At 36.9% G+C, this 22392-nt stretch overlaps 1 protein-coding gene across 2 annotated transcripts in view; it reads left to right on the top strand.

Moving 5' to 3' along the window:
* The window catches only part of LOC107675129 (protein TANC1-like), a 200668-nt gene that overhangs the window by 120908 nt on the left and 57368 nt on the right, over positions 1-22392 (top strand). For both annotated transcript variants that reach the window (XM_016469356.1, XM_016469354.1), the window contains 3 exons: positions 7779-7885; positions 12957-13125; positions 17546-17815. In XM_016469356.1, the coding sequence (XP_016324842.1) occupies positions 7779-7885; positions 12957-13125; positions 17546-17815 (546 nt within the window). The remainder of the gene's footprint in view (positions 1-7778; positions 7886-12956; positions 13126-17545; positions 17816-22392) is intronic.

The raw sequence follows: 22392 nt of genomic DNA, 5'->3' as shown, positions 1-22392 counted from the left end.
TTTTTGTCTCATGCAGCGCACTGCCTGCGTCTGAGTAACAAACTATAAAAAGCAACAAACAAAAAAGTGCATGTGATATTAACAGACGAACTACGCTCATATTTATAATTCCAAACAATCAGTGAGCGACAGGTGCTAGGAAACGCTGTTTTATACTAATTTATTGACGAGTCGCTGCGGTGCTTCTCTGCCGCTCACTGCACAGAACAGATGCCGAGAGAGGCGACACTTCTCCGGGAAAGTCAGACCTCGCGTTCGCGGGACAGCACTGGCGAAATCTTCCAAATGAACCATAGCTAAGGTTTATCCAAAAAAGTCGCTAGGTTTGTCAGTATGAATATTATATGGAAAAAAAGCCGCTAAAAGGGTCTGAAAGTTGCTAAATCTAGTGCTAAAGTCGCGCTCGTAATATTGAAATATAGTGATATGTATATGCTTTTTTATGTACATTGCCCAGCAGAAATCAACTTAGAAACTGGACATATGAACTAAATGTCAGTGTAAGACCTCACAGCTAACAAGTGAAGAAAAGCACATGAGTTCAGTGTTAATTATTGATTCTGAACATGGTGGTCTGCTGGGATGTTGGGTGTGGGCCGCAGGCAGTGGAAAGGGCACCTGTTAACAGCTTGTTGCTGTGACACTGGCATTCGCAGTAACAGATGTTTTGCCTGAATGAACGAGGAGCGAGCGTTTGTTCGGTTCTTCTCTGGAAGGCGAGAGTGGTGCTGAAATGTCCTCCGTTGCTGAGCTGCTGTTTTGGGGAGCATGTAAATGAGCCCCTGCAGCGCTCAAGCATGAATGAAAGCAGACGGAGGTGAGGAAACATGGAGACACGTTTGAGAGGGATGTTGGCTCGTGTGTTGTTTTTAAATGTCAAGATGACATCTGTGGAAGTAATTGCGCTCTTCAACCACTAACTGATGTCCAACATCACCAAACCGCACTACGGCAAGCACTGCTATTGTTTATTGTTTAGTCATTTGAAAAAAAAAAAACTGACTGATTATAATTGGTTTGATTGATCTTTTAGTAATGCTGAATGAAAACATGACTGAAAAATCCCATTGACTTTCACTACAGTTCAAAAGTTTGGGGTCTGTAGGATTTTTTGAATGACCAAGGCTGCATTTATTTGATAAAAAATACTGTAAAAATTGTGAAATATTGTAACAATTTAAAACAACTGTTTTCAATTTGAATATTTTGTTAAATGTCATTTATTCCTGTGATCATTACTCCAGTCTTTAGTGTTTGTTTATTTATGTTTTAAAGCACATTTATACAACCAAGGTTGCCCAAAGTGCTGTACAAGCATAATAAATAAAATAATAAAAAGGACAGACTCAGTACATTCACAATTTAAACACCAAACACCAATTAATGTTAAAACTCTGGCTGATTAAAAGCAAACGGTTATAAATGACCTTTTAGCGAGGCTTTAAAAATTGAAATGGTCTGAGCAGATTTATAAGCATAGGCAGTGCGTTCTAGAGTTTGGGGGCGGCAACTGAAAAAAAGCACGATCTCCTTTAGATTTACATCTGGTTCTGGGAACCACTAAAAGAAACTGATCGGAACACCTCAAAGGCCTGAGAGAGGAATATTGGCTCACCAATGTTTCCAAATATTTTGGGGCCAGTCCATTTAAATATTTAAAAACAATCAATAAAAGTTTATATTCAATTCTAAATTGAACCGGCAACCATTTAAGAGATGACAAAATCGGGGTAATATGGGCATGCTTTCAAGTGCCAGTCAGCAATCTCGCTGCCGCATTTTGAACTGACTGTACCCGAGCCAAGGTTTTCTGGCTAACACCCACATAAAGAGAATTACAATAATCTAGGCATGAAAAAATAAAAGCATGAATGACTGTCTCTAAATCACTAAAAGACAGCAGGGGCTTAATTTTTGCTATAAGTCTCAGCTTAAAAAAGCAGGACTTTACCACATAATTAATTTGTTTGTCAAATTTAAATTCAGGATCAAATAATACGTCTAAATTTTTCACCACTGCTTTGTTAAATACATTCAAAGATCCCAAAGTTGATCTCAATTTTGCAAAAAATTGCTGCCAACCATCCTTTAATGTCAAGAAAGCAGTTTACAAGCGGACTCGAAGCAGACCCATGTTCCTTATAAAATGGCAAAGAAATCTGCATATCATCAGCATAGCAATGAAATGCAACAGCATGCTTCCTAAATATACTTCCCACAGGGAGCATATACAATGAAAACAATAAAGGAGCAAGGATATATCCTTGAGGAACTCCACATTTTAGTGGAGCTGGCATTGACAGATGTTCACCAAGTTTAACCACAAAACTTCTACCTGCAAGATAAGACTTGAACCAGTCAAGGGCCACCCTGCGTATTCTGACATGATTTTCCAACTGAGAGACTAAGATATCGTGATCTACGGTATCAAAAGCCGCACTCAGGTCCAACAACATTAAAATCGACGACACTCCTGAGTCAGCACTTAAAAGAATATCATTTTGAACCCTTAAGATTGCTGATTCAGTACTATGTTTTGTCCTAAACCCAGATTGAAAAACTTCAAAAATAGTGTTTTTTTCCAAAAATTATTGCAGTTGAATAAACACTGCCCTCTCCAAAACCTTGGAGAGAAATGGCAGCTTCGAAATCGGTCTATAATTAGAAAAATATGCAGGGTCCAAACTTGGTCTCTTCAATAACGGCTGCACGATCGCATACTTAAAACCGCCTGGCAAAGAACCTGTCACCAGGCAGTTATTTATTAATTTCAAAATACTCTGACCAATAGCATTAAATACCTGCTTCAGAAAGCGCACAGAAATATAATCTTGGGGGCTGGTGGAGGGATTCAAATTGTTTACAATCGCTGCCAAGTCTGACAGAGAAACTGGCTTAAACTGATGAAAAACAGAAGAGCCAGTTTCAATGAGTTCTGGTTGATCATAATCAAAGTCTTGAATGGAAGATCTAATTTCAACAATCTTATCTAAAAAAATTTTTTTAAACTTATCACATGATTGTAAAGAAACTTCAAATCCAACTGAAACCAGTGGATTTATCACTGCATCCAGAGTATTAAACAGGACCCTTGGATTTCCAAAATTTTTTTCAATAACAGTGGATAAATATTTTTCTCTCACGGTTTCAACTAATTTCTGATAGTCAAATAACAGTCCCTTAAAAATCTCAAAAGACACTCGAAGCCTGTCCTTTCTCCATTTGCGCTCTGTCCGTCTGCATAATCGACGCAGCGCATGAGTGAACTCATTCAGCCAATGTTCATATTTTAATTTAACCCTTTTTGTCTTCAATGGAGCAATCAAATCTAAAATATTAGTGCATGTCGAGGACAAAGAAAAGAAAAGTTCATCAGAACCCAGACTTGATAATGAACTCTCACTGTCCAAATTCACCAGAGCAAACTTGTTATACATGGTGCAAAAATCATCTACAGTTTTAGAATTCAGTTTCCGACATTTATAAGTAGGAAACCCTGGTTTCCTTTCAGAACATAAAAAAGAAATATTACAAATCACAGATTTGTGGTCATAAAAACCAGTATCAATAATTTCAAGGTCCCTGACAGTCAACCCATAAGTAAAAACAAGATCCAAAGTATGACCATATTTATGCGTCTGACCATTTACATGCTGAACTAAATTGAATGATTCAAAAACATTTAAAAAGTCTCTTGCCAATATATCAGATGGACAGCAGACGTGAATATTAAAATCCCAGAGGATCAAAAGTCTGTCATACTTCGTCCTAATTCCTCCTAAAAATTCTGTAAAATCCGAAATAAAATTCTTATTTTCTTTTGGAGGCCGATATATCACCACACATAGCACCGGAATTTGTGCGTCTATTTGCATCAACATCATCTTGAAACTGGAAAAAGTGTCCCATTTCACACTTCGGCAGACAAATTGTCTTAAAAACCGTAGCCAGGCCTCCACCTCATCCTGTGGTACGAGGAGAGTTTAAAAAGTCATAGTCTGTCGGTACCAATTCCGTGAAAGGGCTAAGATCATCCACTTTTAACCAAGTGTCACATGATTCTTCAGAAATCATTCTAATATGCTGATTTGCTGCTCAAGAAACATTTCTGATTATTATCAATGTTGAAAACAGTTGTGCTGCTTCATATTTTTGTGGAAACTGTGATACATTTTATTTTTCAGGATTCTTTGATGAATAGAAAGCTTAAAAACAGCATATATTTGAAATAGAAAACTTTTGTAACATTATAAATGTCTTTACTGTCACTTTTGACCAGTTTAATTCATCCTTACTGAATAAAAATATCAATTTCTTTCTCAAAAAAAAAAAAAAAATCTTACTCACCCCAAACTTTTGGACGGTAGTTTAGTTATGTTAGAAAGACTAAATATGACTAGAAATTACTGAAATTGGTTGTGGTTTTATCTTTCGATCAGATTTGATTCAATGTTTTCTAAACAATCAGATTATTTTCATGATTAAATGCCATTTGACTTAATTATCTAATAACTATACATGTAAATGCAGTCAGGTAGTTGCATGTTTTGGATATCTTAGGCTGGCTACACCCGATTTTGAGCCCGATTTGCACCCATCAATGATCGTGAGGGTGAGGCCCGATTCAAGGCTTGTCTCAACCAACTTTTTGTCCAAAACATCCTCAATTGTGTGGTGTCATTACAATTATTTTACTGCGCCCGATCGCATCAGAGCCTCCATGATCCCAAATCATAAATATCAAACATGTTTGAAATTTACGACTCTTGATGGGGCTGCCTCTAACGTGATCCCTGCGATAGCCAATGAGAGCGAGCAAGCGTCACCTACCGGATGTTGTGTGCTTCTATAGCTGAAACCTGACAGTGGAGTATTGAGAAAGAATATCACCCATATTCTTTTTTTCTCTTTTGTTTTTCACTGTACAACAGAAATTAGCGCCAGGAGAGCCAGCTGACAATGTCGATTGTCCTCCATGTGTTTTTCTTCTTAAATCACGTTTGATCTCGCGAGTCACTGTGAAATCATTCCTACAATCGACAGGTGTGTGGTCTCGCGGTCCTGCCGGATCCTCTAGATTGTGCATTCAGAGGATTATAAGGCTAAAAATCGGTTGAAACTGTCATTATGTCTGTGGTCTCCCACAGTTTTAACATTTGAAAATTGTCTAGTGTGGCAGGCCTTAGTATCACAAGTGCTGCTTTCCCTCCAAAGTGAATCGATCTCCCCATTCAAGGCGTCTAAAGGACTGAAATACCTTGTATTTTGTGAAATGAATCTCAGGCCAAATATCCTCAAATGCAAAAACAATTCATGAATATCCAAGTATGTTTGCACATTTCTGAATGTTTGTATGTGTATCAACTGATTGTTGAATGTGTATTTGCAAACCGTTGATCACTGTGAATTTATGTGCCTATTTGCAGACTTTCCTGCCAGGCACAGATTTACAAGTTTGTGTTTTTTATACATTCTCTTTAGCCAATCAGATATGTGTTTAAATAAATAAAAATTAGCTTTTGTTTGTGAATGTGAATTAGCTTTCAGATTTTGGAATCAAATTTTCAAAAATTTATTTTGAGTCCCTTTTAGATCCAAACTTGTGTGCTGGGAGAGAGTTTTGTGTGAGCGCTCTGAATCTACAGGAATGCTTGTTATTAATATGTGTGGCACTGAGATGAGAGAGATGAAAGAGTAATGAGAAAATGGAAATTAATAATAAACTCCCCTTCATCTGTTCATTCTCATGATCACATATTCATACCTGCTTTCACTCCATACAGACTGAAGAAATAGTTTTTTTGTCAATTTTGTCTATTTACTCACCCTCATGTTGCTTTTTTATCTTCATGCATGCATTTTATCTTTTTCTGTGCTACAGTGTTACTTTTCTAAGTCATATGAGTTGTTTGAGGAACATTTGAGTCATTATTTGCTCATAAACTCTCTATAGAGACTTTCACTTTTATCTTTCATATTTTTGCACTGTTTTGTTTTGTTCATCAGTGTTTCTAACTGTTAAAGCAATAGTTCACCCAAAAATGAAATTTTGCTGAAAATGTACTCACCCTCAGGCCATCCCAGATATAGATGAGTTTGTTTCTTCATGAGATTTGGAGAAATGTAGCATTCCTCACTTGCTCACCATTGGAGTGAATGGGTGCCGTCAGAATGAGAGTCCAAACAGCTGATAAAAACATCACAATAATCCACAAGTAATCCACACCACTCCAGTCCATCCGTTAACATCTGGAGAAGACAAAAGCTGTGTGTCTGTACAAATTTGAAAACAAAATGATGAAACAAATCATTGAGGCATTTTTAACATCAAACCATTGCTTCCGGCTAAAATATGAGTCCTCAATCCAAAATATTGCTTTCTCCAATGAAAAAATAATCTTATCTGAATCAGGAGAGAAATCTACACAGATCAAGCACTGTTTACAAACTGAAACAGTCTAAAACAGTTCTACAGAAATACGTGTGTGGATTTTGATGTGAGAGACAACAGGAGATGGACTTTTTCACTCGAGGAAGCGTTATTATGGATTATGGACTCATATTTTGGCCAGAAGTGACTGTTTCAAGTTAAAATACCTTAATGATGGATTTGTTTCTTACAAACATGCAGATTTTGGCTTCACAAGATGACAGCATGTTGTTACCGGATTCGGTTCTCTTCCGCGTTGCACTTTTTACTTTCTCATTCATTGTAATTTAATTGGAAAATGTGATATAGGACGTGATTTTATTTGTCAGGAAATTATTGGATTGTAAACAGTGTATCTTTTTCACTGGAAGAAGCGTTATTATGGATTATGGATATTTTGGCCAGAATCAATGGTTTAAATTTAAATAGTAAGAATAGTCTGTACAAATAGAATGTATGTATATATATATATATATATATACACAGTATGTGTGTATGTGTGTGAGGGTGTGTGTGTATATATGTACATACAGGTGCATCTCAAAAAATTAGAATATCATGAAAAAGGTCAATATATTTTGTCACTCATTTCAGAAAGTGAAACCCATATATTATATAGATTCATTACACATAGAGTGAAATATTTCAAGCCTTTATTTCTTGAAATTTTGATGATTATGGCTTACAGATAATGAAAACCCAAAATTCAGTGTCTCAGAAAATTAGAATATTGTGAAAAAGTTCAATATTGGAAAGTCATGGTGTCAATAAAGGCTTGAAATATTTCACTCTATGTGTAATGAATCTATATATGGGTTTCACTTTCTGAAATGAGTGACAAAAAATATTGACCTTTTTCATGATATTCTAATTTTTTGAGATGAACCTGTATACTGTATATCTTGCTATCCTTAACATTTAGTATACACATATTATGTATATTGTTCTCAGCACTACATTTTTTATTTCGACAAAGTACTCTGTCTGGCACAAACCATTGTATATATTTTATAGTACGATATTTTGCACTATTACCTTCTGGAGTTTAGAGTTTAATATCTCTATTTGTATCTATACTTTTTTTGTATTATGCCAAACCTTGTGAGCTGCTAAACAGCCTTTTGTTGTTTCAAAAACAATGACTAAAACTATTGTATTCGATTCTGTTCTAGTCAGAAGCACATAGTCAGTTTGAGTTCTGAATCATGACATTCCTTGTGACTCCCATCTTGTGCTTGTTCCAGTGAATGGCTGTGAATGAATGTGTTGCAGTCGCTGGTGTGTATCTGCGCAGATCCTGTAAGGTCTCTCTCTCTCTCTCTCTCTCTCTCTCTCTCTCTCTCTCCAGGCCCCTCCCCCGCCACTCAGGAGTTGATGACACGCTTGGGGTTCTTGCTGGGTGAAGGCATCCCGGGCTCCACGCGCATACCTATGGATGACAAGAATGAAAAAAAGGTATTTTCCGCAGCCGCTGCCAGAGTGAGAGAGCGAGACAGACGGGAGAAAACCTCAAGGATTAAAGCCGTGTGTTTGCCGTCTGTCAGTGTGAGACGTGATGAGGAGTGTGTCTGTGTGCCACCACAGTAAGTCATTCCCGTTCGCTCTGAACCGCTGCAGAGCCGGCGACCAGAAACTTGAGTCATGTTAACTTGAGGTCTGCTCCAGAAATAGTTTTGTTCTGTCAGGGTTTCAGATGATGAGATAATTAAGCTGAGGCTGTGGTCCGAACGCCCTTCGTGTGCAATGCTTTTGTGTAATAAATCATAATGCTTCGTCGCTCTGAGTGCCTGTGGGAATTGCATGAAGAGGGAAGCAACAATGTGCGTCTTTTAAAGAATTGGTAATGATCTGCGTCGTGTGTTCTTGGATGATGTTGTCCAGTGGGATTCGGTGAAGGTCTTTAATCTGTTTCATCAGGCTGCCAGCTGGAAGTTTGTTTTAAAGGAACTTTCATCTGGTTTTGTGACCTTGACTGACTCACAGTCCAGCGATGACTCAGAGGGGCTGCTGGTGTTTGGGGTCTAAGAGAAAAGGATGTAAACAATCTGCTTAATTCAGGCTGTTGAACAGTCAATAACGTGATGGTATTTCATTTTATTTTGTCTAGACCTGTTATGTTATTCAAAAACGTGTTCAGAAATAAATTCACCCAGACAGTGAAATGAAAGCACCTGTTTTCAAAGTCTGAATTGAAATTAATTATGATATTTTTGGGAGGTTTTGATGTCAAAAATGTCTATGTCTGAGTGTCAAAAAATAATGAACATTTAAAAGCTGAAATACTTGAAAAAAATGGCATAATTATTGGCATAATAATTATAATAATCATCATCATAAACCATAGAATACTTTTATGTTTAAATGTGTATTAATAATAATAATAATAAACAGTGAAATAGTTGTATATTTAAATGCATTATTATTATTAATAATAATAATAATAATAATAATAATAGTTTAGCAGTTCTATATTCAGATATAAAAATTTAATATCACAGTGTGGTGTAATCAACATGCAGGAAGCTATTTTGTTGTTATGTGACAAGAAACACTTTAAGCAAGAAATTACATCGAGGACCGCTGTGGACCCTCATGATTGAATGTTGGGTCAGTAAGTTTCTTAAAATGTTGATATTTTTGATTTGATTTTAAAGTCAAAAATGTCTAGTGGGTGTAAATTTCAAATCATTACCATTTAAACGCTGAAATACTTAGTAGTACTAATATAATTAATTACAGTGAAACAGTTTTATATTTAAATATCATAATAATAATAATAATAATTATTATTATTATTAATAAATGTTGAACTGTCAAGGTATGGGATATGCAGTCGACGACAAGAACATCATGAGCCATCTGTTCTACATGGACGACCTCAAGATCTTCGGTAGAGACGAGAAGCAGCTCAAGCAGGTAATGCACATTATCAAGACGTTCAGTGACGACATCCGATTGGAGTTTGGACAAGACAAATGCGCAACTGTTGTCTACATGAGAGACGTATGAGTCAATAGCCACAACATCCAGCTGAGCAGAGGTTCGTCCATCAAGAACCTCGAGCAGGACAAAGTGTACAAGTACCTAGGCATCGACGAAGGCGATGGTATTCAGCACAATGAGATGAAGAGTAAGATCACCAAGGAGTATTACTGCCGAGTCTGTCTGGCACTTAGGAGCAAGCTCAATGCCAAGAACAAGATCAGTGCTATCAACAGTTTAGCAGTCCCTGTCCCTACATACAGCTTCGGCACGATGGATTGGAGAGTAGAGGAGATCAGGAAGATGGAAAGACAAGGAAATTGCTAACGATGCACGGCATGCACCATCCGAAAGCAGACACAGACCGATTGTACATCAAGAGACGCGATGGTGGAAGCAGGCTTATTGAGCTGGAGTCTGCGTACAACATCGCCATCGTCGGCCTTAGCAAATACATTGAGCGAGATAGTGACAAGCTCATGAACAGTGTTGGGGGTAATGTATTACCAGGAAACGCGGGTTACGTAATCAGATTACTTTTTTCAAGTAACTAGTAAAGTAATGCATTACTTTTTAATTTACAAGAAAATATCTGAGTTACTTTTTCTGAGTTACTGTTTCCCATGTATTGACTGACAGCTCTCCTGTTCTCATGTTGAGAGAAATCAGGAGCGAATGCAGAGGCGTTGTGTGCAGAGGCTGTGTGAACATGATGTTACTGTAGCTCTAGACTCAATGTCAACATGCATTTACTCATTTCACTCACACAAAAACAGATTCAGTATTCCTCAAAATGAATAAAAACCGTCAAATGCAAACTCAGGACATGACGCAAACATGTTAAATAACACAAATATCATTTATGTATTTAATTCCATTTTATTAATGCTGCTGCTGACTTTCGATGATCAACCATACTAATAAGCAAAAATGACTTTAGATAAACATACCATTTGTGTTTCTTTTTTTGTTGTTGTTGTTTCTGAAGAGAGAAAAACGAGGCCAAGGCAGATGAGAAAAAGTAACGCAAAAGTAACGTAATGCATTACTTACCATAAAAAGTAACTAAGTAACGTAATTAATTACTTTTTTATGAAGTAATGCAATATTGTAATGCATTACTTTTAAAAGTAACTTTCCCCAACACTGCTCATGAGTATGGTGAAGAAGCATGAAGCCAGCAAAACCAAGTATGCCCTGAAGAAGACGGCGAATGAGATCTGCAAACACTATGAATGAATGAATGAGGGATTTATATAGCACTATATGTGTACTGTTGTACACCCAAATCATGTTACAATCATATGAGGGGTCTCTCCTCAACCACCACCAGTGTGCAGCATCCACTTGGATGGTGCGACGGCAGCCTCAGAGCAACGGCGCCAGTGCGCTCACCACACACCAGCTACAGGTGGAGAGGAGAGAGAGACAGAGCCAATTCAGTGGATGGGGATTATTAGGGAGACCATGATTGACAAGGGCCAGTGGAGCGAATTCCGCCAGGACACCGGGGTTACACCCATACTCTTTACGAGAAGTGCCATGGGATTTTTAGTGACCACACAGAGAGTCAGGACCATCAGAAGGACAGTGTTTTTTACAGTATAGTGTCCCCGTGACTATACTGGGGCGTTAGGACCCACACAGACCACAGGGTGAGCAGCACCCTCTGCTGGCGTCACTAACACCTCTTCCAGCAGCACCTAGTTTTCCCAGGAGGTCTCCCATCCAGGTCTCCTGACCAGGCTCAACCCTGCTTAGCTTCATTGGGCAACCGGTCTTGGGCTACAGGGTGATATGGCTGTGGCCATGGCCTTCCCAGGCACGAGGATCATCCAGAGAGCGCTAAAACGGTGGGCGGAAAGCCAAGCTGGAGTTCTCTGGATGAAGGTCGAGCACTGAGAGAGAATATCGAACGAGATCGGATCGAGTGTGTGAAGGAGAAGGCTCTCCACGGTAAGTTCTTCAAATATCTGAATGAGCCGTTTGTAGACAAGGAAGCCAGTCTGATCATCGCTGCCCAGGATCAAGCACTTAACACCAGGTACGACGGTAGATGTAGAATGTGTGGAATAACTGAGTAAACAGTCAGTCACACAATTTCTGGTGGCTCCACACTTTCTGGCACAGACTATATGGAGTGACATAAAGTTGCAAGCTATATCCATCGGATGATTTGCAAGGAACTTGGTGTTGAAGTACCCGACAAGTGGAATGAGAATGTCCCACAACCAGCAGTGAACAACAACGACTGTACCATCATGAGGGACAAGGGTGTGTTTACCGACTTGACCATCAGTGTAAACCACCCGGATATCATTGTCCACAACGAGAAGGACAAGATGTGCCTGCTCATTGATGTCGTGATACCAGTGGAGAAAGAGAACGACGAGCTCACCAAGTACAAGAGGAACACAAGAACAAAGATAGTGCCAGTTGTGATAGGAGCCCTGAGATGCATGAAGAAAGGTTCACACCGATATCTGGATCAGATCCCAGGGAAGCCAAGTGTCTTTGAAGCACAGATCGTGTTTTGTGGGACCGCACACATCCTACACAAAGTACTCTCTTAGAGAGGAACTCCCAAGGTTGTGGTTGAGTCCCAGATGGTGACCGAGAGACTCTCGAGAAGGGAAAAAATAGTAGAAATAATAATAATAATAATTGTTGTTGTTATCTAAATTATCTAAATATTATCATTATTTATATATTATATTATTATAATTAAAAACAATAAAACGGTTTTATATTTAAATATCAGTGTGGTATAATTACCATGGAGGAAGTCATTTTGTTGTCATGTGATGAAAACCTTAAAACAAGAAATGGCACAGAAGAGGACCCTCATGACTGTATGTCAAGACAGTAAGTTTCTGAACAATTTTTTTGGGGTCTTAAAGACAAAAATGTCTGAAAATCTTTACTGGAGATTAATTAATAAAGAAAAAATATTTTTTTTACATTTAAAAGCTGAAATACTTTGCCATAATATTTAATGGTAATAAAAATAATAATATTTTATATATTTATTATAATAATATAATTACTGACAATGAATCAGTTTTATATCTAAATATTAATAATTAGCATGCCATTAATTATAGAAAGCAGTTTTGTTGTAATGTGACAGGAAACATTTGAAACAGGAAATGACATAGAGAAGCACTGTAAACCCTTGTGACTCTACGTCATGTCAGTAAGTTTATTGAGATTTTGAATATAGATACTAATAGGTGGTTTTCTGTAGGTATTCTGTGAAGTTCTGGCTTGAGGCATGTGAAAGGTCTTTGGATGAGGTTCTGGTGGCATGTCAAGGCCTTTTGCTTCATTAGTTGTTTATTTCTGCTGGTGGGTTTTATTTGAATGAAGAGAAACCTCAGACTCTGGCATTGATTTAGCTGTTGTGCATTAAACTCAACATTGGCGGTACAATCCTTTTCTCTCTCTCTCATCTCTCTTCTGCCCCTTCATATAATCCAGATAACAGTGTTTGGATTATTTCTGCTGAAGCACATCAGTGTGTCTCTCTGTTGTCTCTCTGCAGTGTCCAGTGAATCAGGGAATCAGTCCATGTTCTACTCTGACCAGCAGCACGGCGTCTCCATGTACGGACAGTCCCTGCTCCACCTTAAACAGTAACAGCGGCCGTCCTGTCTGTGGAACCATCATCAGCCCCAGCTCCACCCTCGAGAGCAAAGACAGCGGTATCATCGGTGAGACACACACACACACGAACTCAAAATCAACATCTTCCCCGCAAATACTCATTAGCATAATGAAAAAGAATCTCAGCACTGTAAAATCTAGTTAAATGACCATCATCCAGTCGGGACCAGGACTATTATAGTTAACTAAAACTAAAACCATAAAAAGGTTTCCGTTTCTTGAAATAAAATAAACATTAACTGAAATCAAATATAAAAAACTTTTTATTTCAGCTAGTTGCCAAGGCAACATTTCTGATTTTTATTTAGTTTAACTTGAAAATAACTAAAATAAACATTTATAAAAACTATATAGACATATACTAAAACTACTAAAAATAGCAAAAACACAATAAAATTACTAAAACTCTAACTAAAATTATAATGAAAATGGAAAATATACAAATAAAATATTTATAAAAAAACAAAATTATTCTAAAAGCTATTATAAAAAAATGAATTTAAAAAGTGTGTCCAGACTGATTTAGATTTTATTAGATTTTTGACATTAAATGAATGGGAATGAGATTGTTGCACATTATGGTAATAAGAATCTGTGAGGAAAATATGCTTATATTTAGATTTTCAGTAACATATGACCTGAGCATTTCTATGTCACCCAATAACTGAAAAGCTGGCCCACCATCACCAGTTTTGGATTTTCATCACCCCATTAAAACCCCTTCCCATCATCCTGTGCTCCACAAGCTCTGCTTCATTTTGTGGAGAATGAGAGCGAGCTGAAATCTCAGCTCATGTTGGCCTGCAGATCCAAACGTGGGGGGTTTCGCAGGACGAGGTGTTGATGCAGCTTGGCTGCTTCAGAAAGTCAGTTTTGAGCTCCGCTCTGCATTTTTTTCGGTTGCAGATCGAAAGATTAAACATTTCTCTATGAATTATGCACCATACAGGCTGGCAGTCCTAGTTTCTGAGAAAATATTGGAGAATATGTGTTATTACCACAAAGTTGTAGTTAGAAAGGGGCATCTGACCCTGAATTATAGCCAAGCAAGCATTTGGCTTGCGATGAGTTTATTTTGTCCTTTAGATGTAGTACACATAAGAAGCATGGCGAATTTCGGTGTAAATTGTTTGTAAAATCCATCCTTGCAAGAATTGTTTTGTGAACGGGTTACACAGAAATTGGTTCTGCTGGTGTTTGATGCATTAGTCCTGTTGTCAGTGTCATTTGCTCTTTACACAGAGTTTTAGGATGAGAGAAAGCCGCAGACTTGCTGAAAAAATTCAGTAAAATTTACGGCCAGAATTTTACCGTAAAAAAATACGGTAGCAGCATTTTTGGTTAATGAATTTAATTTAAATTTACATTTAAAAATCGTATTTCATTGATACAACTGATTTAATGTTATTATACTGATTTCTGAAGTTCAGAAATCTGTTTTTCACCGTATACAGTAGGGGAACTTACCGTTAACCAGTTAATAGGCTTTTACTGTAGCATTTTTACGGTCTTTTACCGTTAAAATCACGATCATTTTTTTCAGTGGGGAACATGTTGCTTTGATGTAGAGGAGCGTGTTTGGCCTGTGTGACCCACTCAGTTTGTGAAGAATGAGCAGAAAGAAAAGGAAAACATTCAGTTCAGAAAGAGTGTGAACAGCTGTTTAGATGCAGTCACTGAGACACGTGTGCATGGATACTGTGAGCTCGGCACATCTGACACCACATTGAACATCTGGCTGCTTCTCTTTTATTGAAACCCAGAAAGAAGCAGTGTTTGAGGATTTTTAAACATTTCAACAATGAAGAAGAAATGTTTAATGGGTTCTCATAGTCATGAAAACCCTGGACTTTTAAGAATGCCTGGAAAAATCAGGGAAATAAAAGCAAACCTAAAAAGTTATAGCAATTTCTATAGTGCATGTAATTGTTTCTAGTATTCAGTATTTCATTTGTTAGAATTGCTTTTTGTGAGTGCAGTATCTATAAAAGATTTTTTTGAACAATCGTCAAAAATAATTTCCAGCGGTCCAGTCATGGAGTTTCATTGGTCACAATTTTTGGGAACCCATGTATTTGTTTGCTTGTTTTTTATATTTTCTATATTTTCTTTTCTATGTTTCTAGTATGTTGGTTAGAATTGCTTTTTGTGAATGCAGTGTCTAAAATTATTTAAAAAAATTGAATTTTGAATAGTCAAAAATTATTTCCAGCAATCCAAAATTGTGATTTTTCTTTTTCTTTCTTTCTTTCTTTCTTTCTTTCTTTCAAATTTTGGAGATTTTTCTTTTTCTTTCTTTCTTTCTTTCTTTCTTTCTTTCTTTCTTTCTTTCATTTATGGCATTTTATGTATTTATTTATTTATTTAGTGGAAAATTAACAACAAATAATTCCAGCAATCCAGTCATGGAGTTTCATTGGTCACAAAGTTTGGGAAACCGAGATTGTTTGGATTGATTGATTGATTGATTTGTTTATTTATTTATTATTTATTTATTTATGTATGCATTTAGCAGACGCTTTTATCCAAAGCGACTTACAGTGCATTCAGGCTATACATTTTTTGTCAGTATAAGTATTTAGTGCATATGATTTTTTTCTAGTATATTGGTTAGAATTATTTTTTGTGAGTGCAGTGTCTATAAAATAATTAAAAAAAAATTAATTTGTAAAGAATTGTCAAATAATTTCCAGCAATTCAAAAAATAATTTCCAGCAATCCAAAGATTGTGCTCTATTTATTTAGTTATTTATTAATTTATAAATGTACTCACCCAACATGTAAGTTTGTGAAAAATCATCAAAAAAAATATGTTCCAGCAATTCAGTCATGGAGTTTCATTGGTCAAAAGGTTTGGGAACCCAAGACTGTTCCCTAGTTGTATGTGTAAGTAAATGAGTGTCATTGATCATGTGACTTTGTAGAGCCAGATGTTATTGATGCTCTTTGGATCATCTGAAATCATGCTGGAGAACGTGATCATCAGGTTTAGTTCATATAGCTTCAGTGCTGCTGTCATTACAGCAGAAGAGACCAAATACTGACACATTTTCACATTCAGATTCACTTGTCACTCAAAATGGAGATCATCTTCACCAGCCCTCTCAGATGTTTGGAGCCGACTGTATAAGCGTGTGTGTGTGTGTGTGTGTGTGTGTGTGTGCGTGCATGTGCGAGCACTGACACATGGCACATGCAGCTGTTGTCACGCATGTTATTTAGTAATAAAGTCAGGAGCTGAAACTAAACCCAGAGATTCATCCGCCCCCCTCAGATCAGTGAACAAACACACGTGCATGAATGCACACACTCTCACTCTCATTGTTTGTTTATTTATCTTTTAATTCGAATGAAAAAAGGCAGAGTTATTAGCAGCGATAGCAAACACTGATCCACACAAACATCCATCCTGATGCAGAGTGAGCAGCGTGTTTGTAATGGGTAGTTTGTTGTTGAGGTTGGTGCTCATTAGCAGCGTGAAACGGCGATCAGGTGAAAGTGTTGATAAGGTCAGTGACTCATCAGAATTTATGAGTGGTAATGATGCTCATCTGAGATTGACTTCAGAAGCCGTGATCTTTCTTTTTCTGACGTTTTCTTTTACACGTTTTCCTGTTAGCCAGTCTTCATCTCTGCCTCTTTGAGGGGTTGTGTGAAGATTTTCACTTTATATTATTTGTAGGTCTCCTCCAATGCTGCAGATTAGCACTGGTACTATATATATATATATATATATATATATGTCATTTGTTTGTTTGTTTTTTAATAATTATTTATTTAATTTTGACTGGCTGCCATGACAAGATATATCTATATACACAATTATATACTATTACAGTTGTTATTAATATTTTTATTTTTCAAATATTTTTAAAGTATGTCTATATAATTCTTATTAATTTTATTTCAGTTTTCGCTGTATTAGTACATAAACTAAAGTTAAACTAGCTGAAATAATTTTTTTTATATTTGATTTTATTTCACTTAAAGTTAAGTTTCATTTTAATTTTAGATAAAGTTTTAGTAATTTGTTTTTGTCATTTTTAATAGTTATAGTTTTTTTTTATGTACGTCTATATAATTTTTATTACTTGTAATTTCAGTTTTACTTATTTTAGTACATAAACTAAAGTTAAACTACATGAGAAATTAGCTGTTTATCAAATATATATATAATTTATATATATATATATATAAAAAAATTATTTATTTATTTAATCTGCTTTTGCTAGATCATTTATAGCATGGACTTCAGGACTGCTTTATGTTATTTACATGTCAAGAATAAATCCAAAATAGAGAGTATATGTTGTATCTCTAACTAGTCAAGATTGTGAAAGACTTGTGACATTGTTTGTCAGAAATGTAGTCTGCACTGTTGATTTGAATTGAATAGAATCAATTTAAATGAATGAATCAGAATCATATGCACACAGTGTGTCAGTAATATAGTTTCCTCTCGTCCAGCCACCATCACCAGCTCATCAGAGAATGACGACCGCAGCGGCTCCAGTCTGGAGTGGGGTAAAGAGGGCAGCATAAGGAGCTGCGCTCAACATGTGCGGCAAGACACGTGCTCTCCGGTGGCCGAGGAGGAAGCGTCAGCATCCGGGACTGGGGTACGGAGCATCTCTACTGCTAAGAAGACTTCAGGAGCCACAGGGTCTGAGGGACCCGTCCAGTATCCCATGCAGAACTCGTCCAGTCTGATGATGCCTCGGCCGAACTCAGTGGCAGGTAAGAGCAGTCAATGCATTAACCAGCAGAACACAAAGTACCAGGGTCGTCCTGTGATTCCTGAGGCGGTGACTGACGCTTGACCGCTGGAATGAAGCGGAGCAGAGACTCATGGGAAGACATCGCCACCGCTTTAAGAGTGTGTGTGTGTGTGTGAGATGTAGATTGTGACAGAGCTCATTATCAGGAGGCACATTCTTTCTCCTGTTGCTCCTTAAGGAAGCAGATACGTCGGGCAGCTGTTGAGTGTGTGTGTGTGTGTGTGTGTGTGTGTGTATGTTGGCTGGCTTCTGTCTTTAGCATCAGTTCCACATTCCTCAGACTGGTCCGACTGATCACCTGATCTTTCCCGCTTCTCTGTCAGTCAGATGAATCTCACAAAAACACATTGTATTTCACACTGAAACGGGAAAGAAGCACAAGAGAAAGAAACAAGACATTTTTGACCATTAAGGTTTTGCATTGTGACATTATTTTCATGACAATTAAACACAATTCTCACAGTAATGCAAGGACATCAAATTTTCCTTGCTGTAATTTGATGATGTATTCTTTAAATTTTATATTTCATGGTTGTATTTGTTGTACTGCCTTTAAAGTCAACATGATAAACCATTAGAAAATTATAATATTGAAAATATTGGGTAAAATTATCATTTTTATTAAAAAAAAACAAAAGGTTGCATAGTTTAATTTTATTTATGTATTTATTGATTTACATATTTAAGCACATATAAAATATAAATATTATTAAATATTTTAGGTTGTTTTTTAATGTTAATAAGATCTATTAGGCACATTAGATGCACTGAAATAAGTACAAAAATGAGAAATTCTATTGAATTTTATTTAAATGTTTGTTCATTATAGGCAGTATTAATTTATATTTATGTGTTGTAGTAATAAGAATTTGAGGCCGATTTGTCATGAAAATAATGTCACAATTCTCACAAATTGAATGATCCTGGCTGAAATCAATATTTTTTTTGTCTATTATTATTATTCATTTTATTTTGATGTGAAATATGACCTTGAAGTGTTGTTGATGGGTTTCATGATCATGATTTTGAAGATTTGATTTTGTTTGGTGTTTGGGTGAATATGAGGCTTGCATCTCTCTCAGAAGCTGATCGTTGTGATGGACGCTGATGTTTTGAAGTCTGCAGAAGCTGTTGAGGTGTTTGTGAGAGAGATGAATGTGTGTCTGCTTCTGGTTTATTGTAATGTGTGTGTAAGTTGTGCAAGGTAAAGTGCAGAAACGCATCTCATAAAAAGCCGTCAGTCATTAAACTAAGCGAGTTGACATGAAACTAGGGATGCACCGATACCGATACTGGTATCAGTATGGGGCCCGATACTGAGCTCCTGTACTTGTACTCGTACTCGTTAAAATGCCCCGATACCAAACGCTGATACCACACAGCATGCGATAAGTGCCGTATTTAGACAAAGAAACACCAACAACAGACAGCAGAATGGTTATTAGAGATTAAGGATGTCTACGAAATATATGTATGCAATGAATATAATGTTAAAATTCAGTATTAACGCCTGTATAGCTGACGTGTGCGAGCTGATAAGCAAAGCACGCAGAGTGGGTTGAGTGCGCGGCAGCTTTTCGAGTTAATATCCCTTTCTCACAGACATCACTGGAAAGTTTGTAGTTCGGTCGGATATGTCAAAAACAAGTAAGTAAAACAATGCACAAGTTACTTAACGGTAGGGAGGGAGAGAGAGAGAGAGAGAGAGAGAGCGTGTGCACTTCTGTTGTGTGATCTTTGATGTTCACTCTCTTAGCACATGCATCATTTGGATTAAAACTAAATCGTAAAAATAAAAACATTCATAGGGGCATTCACTACCAATATTTAAAAAATGTACAAATGCAATAAAAATATCGGTATCGGTACTCGGTATCGGCAAGTACAAAACCTAAAAGTATCGGTATCGGGCGAGTACTGGAAAAAGTGGTATCGGTGCATCCCTACATGAAACAATAAAAACCCGTTGGCACCATAATGCATGTGCGGTTGTCAAGGTTAGAGTATGTTTTCTTTAGAGTGTGTGTGTGTGTGTTTGTGCGCATTTTCATTTTGTACACCTGCTTGCTTCTACTCATTTCACACCCTGTTTGGCCTCGTTGAATAAAGCATTAATCTTTACTGAGCGTTTGATAGATCTGTAACTTCACTGCTGTCACAGCTGCTGATGTGGTGTTACCACACACACACACACTCAAAATACAGCTACAGATGGGAACCGAGGAATTTTATGATTCTGTTTCCAATTTATATTCTGCTTAATGATTCTAATACTGTAATGATGATTCTTTTAGTCCAAAAAAAAAATAATTAGGTTGCATAATTTATTTTAATTAATTTTTTTATTTTTTATTATTAATTTTAAAGAAGTATTTATTTCTTTAATTTATGTTAAAAAGTAAGCTTTCCTCTAAAAAAACATTTTGGTTGCAGAGTTTTTATTTTATTTTATTTTAAGTACATTTACATTTACATTTAGACATTTAGCAGGGGTTAAGGGTGGGTTTCTTAAGTAGTGGGGTTATACGAGCCTGTCTAAATGCTGATGGAAAAACACCAGTGTGAAGGGATGTGTTAATAATGTGAGTGAGTGCAGGTACAACTGCAGGAGAAATGGCTTGAAGGAGATGAGATGGAATAGGATCAAGCGGACAAGTAGTAGGATGATTAGAAAGGATGAGTTTGGAGACTTCTGCCTCAGAGAGTGAAGAGAAGGAAGTGAACGAGTGTATGTTTGCTGGTAAGATGTGCTTGACAGATTGTGGTGTGGAAAATTGTGCACTGATGGTTAGTACCATCAAGTACCATCAAAGCTCTCTTCTAAAAACAAAAACAAAAAAAAACAAAAAAAAATTAGATTTTGGTTCATTTAATTTAATTTTTAAAAGTACCATCAAAGCTCTCTTCTGAATGTATATCTTGTCAAAAGAACACCCTGTCTGTTGCCATATTGATTTAAGTCTTAAGTTCAACATAATAGTTTTTTATTTATTTTGAATGAGGGAAGAACCACTCTGAATGATTCAATCAGTGAATGAATCATTAGATCGATTCAAATGGCACTCAGCATTGATTTATTGTAGATTCAGCACTGCAGTAAACACTGTCCGAGTATTGTAATATGCCATTCTGGTTGATCTTTTGTATAGTCCTCATTCACTCATTCATTCAAATATTTCTTAAACTCTCTCTCTATCCAGCTGATTTAAGTGCATGGCATGCATGGTTTAGCATCCAGTCATAAAGCTTGTTTGGCTCCTGGCGTGATGATGGCATAGTTCTGCTGCATTGGTGTTGGTTTTCGAGGAGCAGATGGGAAGGACAGGCAAAGACGTCATCATTAGGTGATGCTCTCAGAGGACAGGTACGGGACGCAGTGTCTCACAGTCTCCATTTACTTTGGACACTTTGGACGTGTGCCGAGTTTATGTAAATGGACAAGAGAGTAAGACACTCAACGGGATGCTTACTGTGTTCTAAAACAGCATGATAGAGCAATTTTCCATACATGCATGTAGTGAGTATACATCATTCTACTCGTAGGGAAAAAATATTCATATAATATTGACTCGTGTCAATCCTGCTGCTGTTAAGCTGCAGAAATCTCAAATATGTTGCAGGATGTGCATGTGAATGTTCATCTTACAAATTTGAAAGTAAAAGCACAAAACAAAAAACATTTCTTTTTTTATTTTCTGAAGCTAATGTGAGTGTGTTTTTGCTATACGCTGTATTAACAAAAACATTAATGGCATTAATAAAAACACTTACACTGACAAGCTACGCAATATCGTGTTCATAATCGAATGTGAGTCATCTGCGATTATGAACGCGATATTGCAGTGATCTACGGCTCTGTGTAGTAAATGCCGCTCCATCTGAAAGCACGTGATGGAGATCGCATGCGATTTATCGTGCAGCCCTAAGTTTGTTTGTTGATCACAAAGTACAAAATAGATGAGTCAAACTAGGATGCCGGATGTATTCAAAGCGCCGCCAATACTGTCTAGAGTGCGTGGAATGGTGTGCTGTGATTGGTTGTTACTATTTACAGTGCGTGGAATGGTGCGTTGTGATTGGTTGAGCGGATATATCGCATTCTGCAGAGAAGGGAGACTGGCGTTTGTCGCGGTTTGGAAAAAAAGAGAGAAAACATGACAGAATAACTCGGTGGATATCGATTTTGCGTAAAATTAAAAATTGACTTTTCAATACCGACCAGATACAATGCTGATTTTGGCAGAAACTACATTTTTTTTTAAATGGTGTTTTGGAACCAAACTCTTCATATCTTGGTCCATTTTAATCACATTTCTTGTCCTTTTTGGAGTTTGACAGCATCCAGTTTGGAACGACACTATCCATTTTTGTGATCTGTTTCTTTAAGTGTTGTGGAGTAAATGGTGCTGTCAGTGAAGATGCTGCCGCTTTAGTCTTTAGAGTCTGTCTGGGATTCTCGACCTCAGTGAATAATCATTCCATTTAATTTCTGAGACTGAACTTCATTTGTGTCAAGGCAACCGATCCATTTACTGG

The sequence above is a fragment of the Sinocyclocheilus anshuiensis genome, unplaced genomic scaffold, assembly GCF_001515605.1.
Source record: "Sinocyclocheilus anshuiensis isolate Anshui unplaced genomic scaffold, SAMN03320099.WGS_v1.1 scaffold1005, whole genome shotgun sequence".
Classification (NCBI taxonomy): domain Eukaryota; kingdom Metazoa; phylum Chordata; class Actinopteri; order Cypriniformes; family Cyprinidae; genus Sinocyclocheilus; species Sinocyclocheilus anshuiensis.
Note: the sequence above shows the minus strand (reverse complement) of the source record. Positions and strands in the feature narration are given on the sequence as shown.